Source organism: Actinia tenebrosa, unplaced genomic scaffold (genome assembly GCF_029948245.1).
Source record: "Actinia tenebrosa isolate PJP-AT-01 unplaced genomic scaffold, QUT_ActTen_1.0 PGA_scaffold5__44_contigs__length_20552954, whole genome shotgun sequence".
NCBI classification, from domain to species: domain Eukaryota; kingdom Metazoa; phylum Cnidaria; class Anthozoa; order Actiniaria; family Actiniidae; genus Actinia; species Actinia tenebrosa.
In genome coordinates, this window is record NW_028292582.1 from 8,835,641 (window position 1) to 8,844,386 (window position 8,746).

Genomic DNA, 8,746 nt, shown 5'->3' on the forward strand with positions numbered 1-8,746 from the left:
TACAACTGTTTTTTTATTCCTTATATCCGTCTTTAGTTTTTCGTATTTGTCTTCTTCGGCTAAGATAAGCGAGAATTCTACGTCGTCTATCTTTCTGTCACGCAAAGCCTTTGAGACAAGATCGGTAATTGTATTTACTTTAGCCCTTGACAGAGCTATTGTCGTGTCATGCTTGGATATTTTCGTGGATAGCTTTTTCATAATACCCGTAGCAACAGCAGAAATAATACCACAGGCTGCCCCAACGCCGGCCAAAGGAACTCCAACGATTATTCCCGGTCCGGTAAGCGAAGTAGCAACGCCGGAGCCCGTTAACACAACAGAAATGGATCCTGAAGTTATCGCAATCTTATGTAGCGTACTCCGGGCTCTGGCGTACTTTTTCCTGACCTCTTCGTAGTGTTTCGTCTGCCCTTCCAAGTAAGCCAGGATTAAATTTGCTTTATTCAGACGAAAGTTTTCGGCGTTTAATTCGTTAGGACCTGTGTCCTTAGTGGTAGTATGGTAGTTTGAAACATCTGGGTACAACTGAGGTGCTGATGGTATAACATCCATTATATATACTAATGTACGACGCTTTTGGGAATGATATTGAGGAGCAGCCACATCACGACAACCGGGATTATGCCAACTGGAGAGCATTTAGGAAGATGTTTCCGCATGCAGACCCTAGTAAGTTCGAAAGAAGACCCGATGGGATTTACTATAAAGGCTCCAGAATGTACAGCAATGCGGACTTGGAGCCAAAGAACCCAAAACCCGAGCATAAAGAAAGGCAGCCTAATTTTCCAGAGAATTTATTACCGGCAACGGAGGATTACCCATTTTACGATAACAAAGGCGGCGCAAATGACTTTGCTAAGATGGTTACCTCCTTAGAAATCCCCGTGGGTTCTACGACTTTCAAAATAAAAGTCAGAGACATCTTTAGAGAAACTGCCATGAAACATACCTCAGGGAAAGAATCCAGAGAGTGGTTATCAGGCCCCAACATGCGGTATTGGCCGCAGCAGTTGAACTTTGCTGTCTGGGCTGCTACTAAAGGATGTGGTATAGCCGCGGATATGTTCCATATTCCTTTCCTGCGATTTCATGTTGCTTTTACTATTCGTAGGATATTGTTTGAGTTAGGAGCACCGCTTCCTAGTGACACTATCTTTAACCCAAAGGATAACAAATATGATAAAGTCGCATGGGAGCGATTAAGGAATGAGTTTAAGCTTACCAACCCTGATTTTCGCAACAAAGAGGGTGCCGCCCATGGTTTAGGGGAGACTTACACCTATGCTTCGTATGTTGGTGCCAGCATAGAAACTCCGGGTATGGGGTATCCTAGCAGATGGGAATTCTCCGACTTGGGGGGTAAAGCGTCAAAAGGTGACTTGATTTACTTCATAGAAAGCAAAGAGAAATATCCTTGGGCGCCTTTCTTTGCCGCAAAGGGCATTGGACTGAAAAACCTAGCAAGGATTAATCGAAGCATTGAAGCCTTTGTTTACTGTATTCTAGGGGCCCAGGTTAGCACTCGCAGCCCCATCGTAGATGCCTCCGGTGCGTCACAGGAAACGCAACAAGTATTCCTTGTCCTCTTCGAAAGCGCTGTTATCGAGAATGAGATTTCTAAGTCGGTGCAGAGATATCAACTTGCAGTGCAGCAGTCTAAAGTGCGACTGGATTACGCTTTGTCACCTGGTTGTTGGCTAATGCCAAGTAATTTGGTCATCAACGCCAATTCCGTCGTGGGTTACAACAATAGGGAGTTTAAGATAGGGCAGCTACGGTAGACTACTACGGTTGAACGCGGTTCGTGATCTGGGACGAGTTTTAATGTGCATGGCTGAATATTCATGCATGCAGTGGCTAGCCGTGAATCCGCTATCATTTTGGCTTCCTATTTCAGCCATGGCTTCGCCGAATGCAGAAAAAGAAAACTGGTGTTGTTTACCCATGAGTTTTTGGCAAATGAATACGTTTATCAGGTTAAATTCATGAGGAGAATGTATTGTATATCTTGCTACAATTTAACACGCTGTAATATCGCAATTTTTTAGTTCCACAAGTCCATGTAATGTTCCACGTGTGGAGTCGGATGTCACCGGTTCTCTTCGCAATAAGTAAGTAAAAACAATCAAAACTACTTTGTAATTCTTTCACAAGAGTTAATGCAGAGAGAGAATAGTCCATTAAAATGTTTTTCTTAGTTGGGGTTGATTGTCACATCACCTTATTTTTATTGCAACAAGTGATGTTCGCTCTAAAATATTTTTGTATTTATACTTTCAATCCCACGACACTTAGGAAACGAAGTAGGAAAATAATGTACTATTATTATTGTTATTGTTATTATAGGTATTACTATTATTATTATTATTGTTATAATTATTGTTGTTTGAATGCTATTAGATTAAAACCATGAAATATTTTGCTGGACTAACAACAACTAATTTGCATCTAACATGGAATAAACCAACCATGCACTCGCGACATCCTCACTGGAAAAAAAACTTATGTTGATAAACTTTTTCATTTTCTTCTTGTGTCGTTCTTTCTGTTCCTAATGTTATAATTCTATGCAGGAAATTCTGTTTTTGCGGCTCAATAAAGTTTTGTCTTTCTTGGCACTAATCAATTATGAGCAATATATTGAGAGAGGTGCTTTGCTAGAGTATTTTCCTTATATCCGTGAGACACTTTGTAAGAAATTGCACTAATTAGTTCTCGCTAATCTTTGTTCAATAAACAAAATTGCACTAAATTAAATTTGCGATTTTGTCAGCAAACTATTACACAGATGTAATGGAAGCCCTTTCTCTATTTCATGGGTACAATATATTTGCACTTAATCATTCGCTCATTATAACTTGGTATTCAATTATATTTAGGGCATGAATAAAATTGTATTTCTTCTTTTTTTTCATTTACAGTGGAACATTTAAATGGACAGAGGAACGAGATAGACTTCTTCTACGACAAATAGTATCCCTCGAGCCTTTTGCCTACAAAGCTGGGACTAAAGAAGCAGGTCTTAGGTGGACAGAAGTAGCAGAGATCAACCTAGAGATCAACGCAGTGTGAGGGAACGTTTCAACAAATTGTTGGCAGACTTCAAGAAAAAAAGCAGGAATGAAGAGTCTGCAAGCTAGTGGCATTGCTCCTGATGACCTAACAGAAAATGAGGTGATATTGGAAGAAATAGTCGAAGAAATGAAATCTCCGCTGATCCAAGTCTCAAGGGATGAAAAACATCAGGAAAAAAAGAGACAAAATGCCATATTCATTAGGAACAATGCAATGGAAACATGGTCTAAAACAAGAAAGAGTGGTAGTGAAGGTGGTGATTCGGGTTCAGAGGGGAACGGCCAAGTAGAGCAGGTGTTGACCAAAAGACGTAAAACAAGAATAGGAGGGTCAGAAGCACTGCAGTACTTGGCTGAAAAAACAGAAGTAGAAACCTTTCTGCGAAAGCAAGATCTTGATTTTCGCAGAGAAGAAATGCGTCTTCAAGCAGAACAGCAAAAGGAACATTACAAATTGCAACAGCAACAGATGCAACTTATGGCGGTCATTGTCAAAAGACTAGCAAAATAAGTTTTTGCCTTTTCAACCACTCGGTTCTTGTTTGGATTTGTATGTTAAATTACATTACTTAATGTAATTTGAAACACACTTTAATAATACTTTCCACTAGCTAGTGTTTTTGATCTATTAGAAATGCTTTTATCGATATTATACAGAATATCAGTCAAAAAACAAAACTAAATTATGAGAAACCAAAATGCGTGTGTTAAGTATGTAAGCTATTTATTCAAAACTGAATTATTCAACGTATAGAAATAATATTATTGTGAATATATATTGAATAATTTTAAGTATTTATAAATATTTGTTACTGATCAAAGTGTAAAACCTGGTTTACACGAGCAACGCAAATACACAAGCAAACGAAAGGACTGGCTTGCCTTGTAGTATTGCGTTTGCGTTTTCACCAGTACGGTTCACACGTTAAAAATGAAAGAATAGAAACCTTTCCATTTTCTTGCGTTTGCGTTTGCACTTGCGTTGCTCGTGTGAACCAGGCTTAATAGTCAATTGGACCAGGTTATAGTAACTATTATTATAATATAACAATTATTAATGTAATTATGAAGATGTATTACCAGAAGGCAAATAAACCAAAGAAAATAGATGTAACCGATGGAATTTCAATTGAAAGATGAAATTCAATCATTAAAATGTATCAAATTAAATAAGATCTATTTCAGGGGTGTAATGACGTACTTTATTCTATTAAAAACAACAACAAACAAACAGAAGAGCGTTGCAATATTTCCAACAGGATAATATGCGCTTTATGCTAAATAGTCAGCTAATGTTGGAGGCTCAACTTGAAATGACTCAGAGGTTGTATTACCATACAAACAAGTGAGCATGTTTCTGAACAATGCACTATGTACTGCTTTCCTACTGCACTTAATCCTATCTTTAAGTTTTTCTTGTAGTCAATGAACTTGAAGTAGTCCGAGACATCGCAAAACAACCACTCCACGGAGACTCGGACTGAGCTCATAGCTTCATTGGAAGCCCTCATATCAGGTGTTAGAACAGGAACATCTCCAACGCGATAGGGACACATCAAGTTGGGGCGGAGCGGGTAGGCTTGGTCACCGTACACACAGAGAACGTTCCCTACTGGGTTGAAAGCTATTCTTTTAAGGGTTCCCAAGAGTCCCGAATCTCTTTACATCCCTGCATCATGTCGGCACCCTTCCACTGGACCGTAAAGATTGGCTATCAAACCATTTGGAAGTGCTAATGCTTGAAACTTTAGCGGGTGAACTCGTTTGTGTCCGTTGTATACTACGTTTTGGTGTAAGCCGGGTCTGCATATTGGACGGACAGTCCCATCAATGAAGCCAAAACAATTCGTTAGAGGAGCGCCTTTTCTTAATATGGCTTCTGAATATCGTTGAAGAGATGCTTTGGAGAGAAAAGGTTGATTCAAGGAGGATTAACGGAAACCATGAGTTTCATAAATCCAGTCAAGCACAGTGTTTGTTATCATGCATATCTCGGGTATTGGACGAGCGAACGTAGGAATCATATCGTAATACCGACCAGGGTAGGCCAATCTCTTTAGCAGCATGCACAAGCTCTCTAATCCACTGCAGACAGTCCCTTGAGAACAAACGAAGCGTACAGGTAGCTGCAGATGGTTCACTAACACTGGTATATCCTCTTTTGCTACTCTGAAGTTAGATTCGCACTCGCTAGAACTCAAGTCATCCAAGCAAAAGGAGTCGTATTTCCAGAATAGATAAGAAGGATTAGAGGGTTTATATTCTTCATATAAAATCAAGAACTCATCCTCTCTCAAAATACCATCAGCAAAGGCAATGACGATTGCATTTCTTATATCTTCAAACGACATTTCTGCTAGCCAACACTCGGATAGCACTCGGTCGCGAATCAAAATATATCATTTTTTGCGACCACTGAACCGTATACGGTATGCTCGGTCCAGTATACATCAGACGCGTTCAACCGTAGTAGTCTACCGTAGCGGTCTTAATCTTAAACTCTCTAATAAGCTGCAGCGAGCTACCAAGGACATGAAGTTTGGGGCGAACGACGTGAACTCTGACACTCTTAGAAGCATCCCCCATTTCGTGGAGAAGCCTAAGAAGGAGCACGTAGAAAAACCATCGAAGAAGGCGCATGTAGAAAAGCCACCAAAGAAACCAGTAAAGAAGGTTACCGAGGAATATGACCATAACCTGCTAAAAGCCGGCTTAGCCGCCGCGGGTGTTGGTCTGAGTTATTATATATGGCGATGAACAACCCCTACGTAGCTGGAGTAGATTGTGTTTATACGACTTACACAGGCGAGAAAAAATACAACCAGGCATCTTGGGTGGACGTCACCGGGATGTCTGTGGATCTGAACTACTCAGGAAAGAAGTTAATCCTTTGTAGTATTTGCCTCGGATCAGTAAGTCACACCAACATTGGTTTTAGATTTTGCGATAACAACGGCGTACTACAACCCATGCGCGTGAAGACGAACAACAGGGAGCCTGCGCATTTCTCCGTAGAGCCCAACCCCCTAAGCAACGAGAATCAATCCGTTTGGACTTTCCATATAGTCGCCGATTGCCATGGAAAGGTAAAGCTGCAGATAAGAGTAGACGATACGGGAAAGGTTACGGTAAATAGCATAGAAAATCAAAGGGATAGAGCCTATAATCACGCAACCATTAGCACTCTTACGGTAATAAGTCTCTAGAAGCAAATTTATTTGCTGGAATATATGAACCCGCACGTAAAGGAAGAAGGCTTTCATTACTATTTAGGAGAGATTCATTATCAAGGGGATGAGTGGTTTGATACCGAAATTTGGGCAAAGGTTGGTGGTTTAGGGTTGCTTATATGCACCCCCAACATTCATCTACGCAATAGCTGTAATCTTGGGTTTAGGATAGTAGATGAGACCAACACTCCACTATTTCCATATAGGGAGGAAAAAAATAACAGGCACTCGTCACACTTTACGTATGAGGCCGCACGTGGTGTTAGTAAGGAAAATCAACAGCCGGTAACTTTTCATATGATAGTCAATTGTCAATATGCAAAGCTTCAAGTTCGCCCCAGCGATAATTTACAAGGTTTTCCCAATAGTAAAGGCTTTGTCGTATTTAATACCATAACGCAAAATGGCGGCTTGCCGGATGCTGTTTGGAATCATAAGACCATTTCTACCATGACCGCCATACCACTAGTTCCGCATTATCAAGGCGGCGCGAATACTATCTTTACTTACCCCCAATCGAGGACACCTCGGATTCCCGACGACGATAAGCCAGCAGTAATACACGAGGATAAGATTAGCCCTTCATCTTCTTCAGGAGTACCACCCCAATAGCGACGACCAAGACCCAAATGTTGTTACCCACGAACTTCAACAGTTCTCCGCCGGCCCTAAGTGCCAAGGAAACGACCGAACCCAGCAGTCCAGGAAGACCGGCTGCCATCTTTTTTCCCAAGTCCGTCAGTCCCTTACCTAATTTCTTTACGCCTGCGCCTGTAGCCTTAAGCGCGGATAGGATAACTCCTACTACGGTGCTAATAGCGACCGCAAATGCCAGTGGAACGCCATACTTCAAAAGGGCTCTTTTTACCTTTTCCTTGGTGGTAAGTCCCAATTCTCTTTCCAGGTTGTCCGTTTGCGCCTGTAATTCCGCAAGGTGTGCCTGAAGGGTTTCTAGTTTTCTTTGAGCTGCCTCCCTTTCCTCTTTGGGGCGAGTCGGGTCATTGATTATTTCCCGCTGCCGCTCTATTTGCCCCTCCAGGTCTTCGATGGCCTGATCTCTTTGTCGGATTTGTTCTTCCTTAGTGTTAATTTCGGCAACCAACTGCCGCCGCTCCTCTAAAGAGCCTGCTATGGCGGTGCGTAAGTTCTTAGCTTCTTCCTTGCTTATGTCTAGGTCTTGCAGGGCAAGTTCGAAGGCGCGTCGGGTTTGGTCTCTTTCACGTAAGGCATTTTCTTTTTGTTCTCTCATTTCTGTTATTCTTTGGTTTTTATCGTCAAGTTCTCTCTTTCGAGCATCGAGGAGTAGTCGGTTTTGTCTCATGTAATCTGCTTCCCTTTCCTCCATCGCTTGCTTTAGCTCTTCTACTTCCCTTATCGCCTCAAGGCCTTTTTGTTGCCGCTGCATTGTGGTCTTAACTCTTTCGACGGCTTCGTCAATATTCTCACTATTTTCTCTCATTCTTTCGGGTAAGTTGGGTTCTCCTAATGCCTTTCTAAGGGTTGAAGGAATATTTTTATCTGCGTAGTATTTACCATTTATGTCCCTGATGACATATGGATGAGCATTAGACCTATTTAACCTTGCTACTACGACTTCCCTGCCCCATTCGTTATCCGCGTCAAACATTACTTGGACTTTGTTTGGATCCCAGTTTGGGAATTCTTCCTTGATCCTATCAAAATCGTCTGGGGTTTCTTCCATGGATTCGTCCATTTGTTCCTGAACCCTACTAAGCCATGCAGCGCCGGGGGCTTCAGGAATGTCGCCGCCTGGACCTACTACGTAATCCATTTGCAAAAATTCTGGAACGGATTTGTATGGATTTTTTCGTGTGAACATACGATTTAATGTAGCCTTGACCCTCCTCCACCTACTACCAAACGTGTCTCTTAAGGCTGCGTCGTAGACTAGGGGGTCGGTTTCCGCGCCTTTAGTCCATGCGTCGAATTCGTCGTCGTTAATGTCTACTTGACCTTCCTCAGTGGTGGGGTCGAAGTCTGTTCCTTCTACTTCCATTATATATGATAAGCTCAAAGTTAAATCCCAACGTATTACCTAAGCAGGTTGGCGGGCTGAAGGCAGAACGCACCTTTCATCGGGTCACCTTTACCCCCAGCAGCGCAAAGCCAGGGGAAACCCTGTACGTAGGCGTACCCCGTCTAACGGATAACCTAGTCTTAGTACCCGGCACGTTAGCGTTAAGGTTTGACCTAGTAATACAGCCAGATACCGCAGACGCGCGTTATGTGGTCAATAACGTAGGCAGGAACCTCGTCTCTAAGATGCGGGTGAAGTTCGCAGGGGAATCCTTGCTGGACTTAAACAGGTATGATTTGTATACCACGTACAAAGACTTATGGTTGACTGCATTTGACCGCGCGCAAAGGATAGAGCAGGGAATCGCCAGTGAAGCCATACGCAAAGTAAGAAGCGCAACC

At 42.1% G+C, this 8,746-nt stretch overlaps 1 protein-coding gene and 1 pseudogene across 1 annotated transcript; one reads left to right on the forward strand and one right to left on the reverse strand.

The window, feature by feature from the left end:
• Nucleotides 1–1,759: 1,759 nt before the first annotated feature.
• LOC116295870 (uncharacterized) lies at nt 1,760–4,547 on the forward strand. Its single transcript, XM_089038537.1, has 2 exons — nt 1,760–2,114; nt 2,925–4,547. Exon 2 carries the CDS (start codon nt 3,124–3,126, stop codon nt 3,586–3,588), a length of 465 nt encoding a protein of 154 aa, XP_088894663.1. The 5' UTR covers nt 1,760–2,114; nt 2,925–3,123; the 3' UTR covers nt 3,589–4,547.
• LOC148906472 (uncharacterized) lies at nt 4,350–5,490 on the reverse strand (annotated as a pseudogene).
• Nucleotides 5,491–8,746: the final 3,256 nt, after the last annotated feature.

What these genes read in the sequence shown, in the direction of transcription:
- LOC116295870 (XM_089038537.1), top strand. Translation starts at nt 3,124, where the DNA reads ATGAAGAGTCTGCAAGCTAGTGGCATTGCTCCTGATGACCTAACAGAA.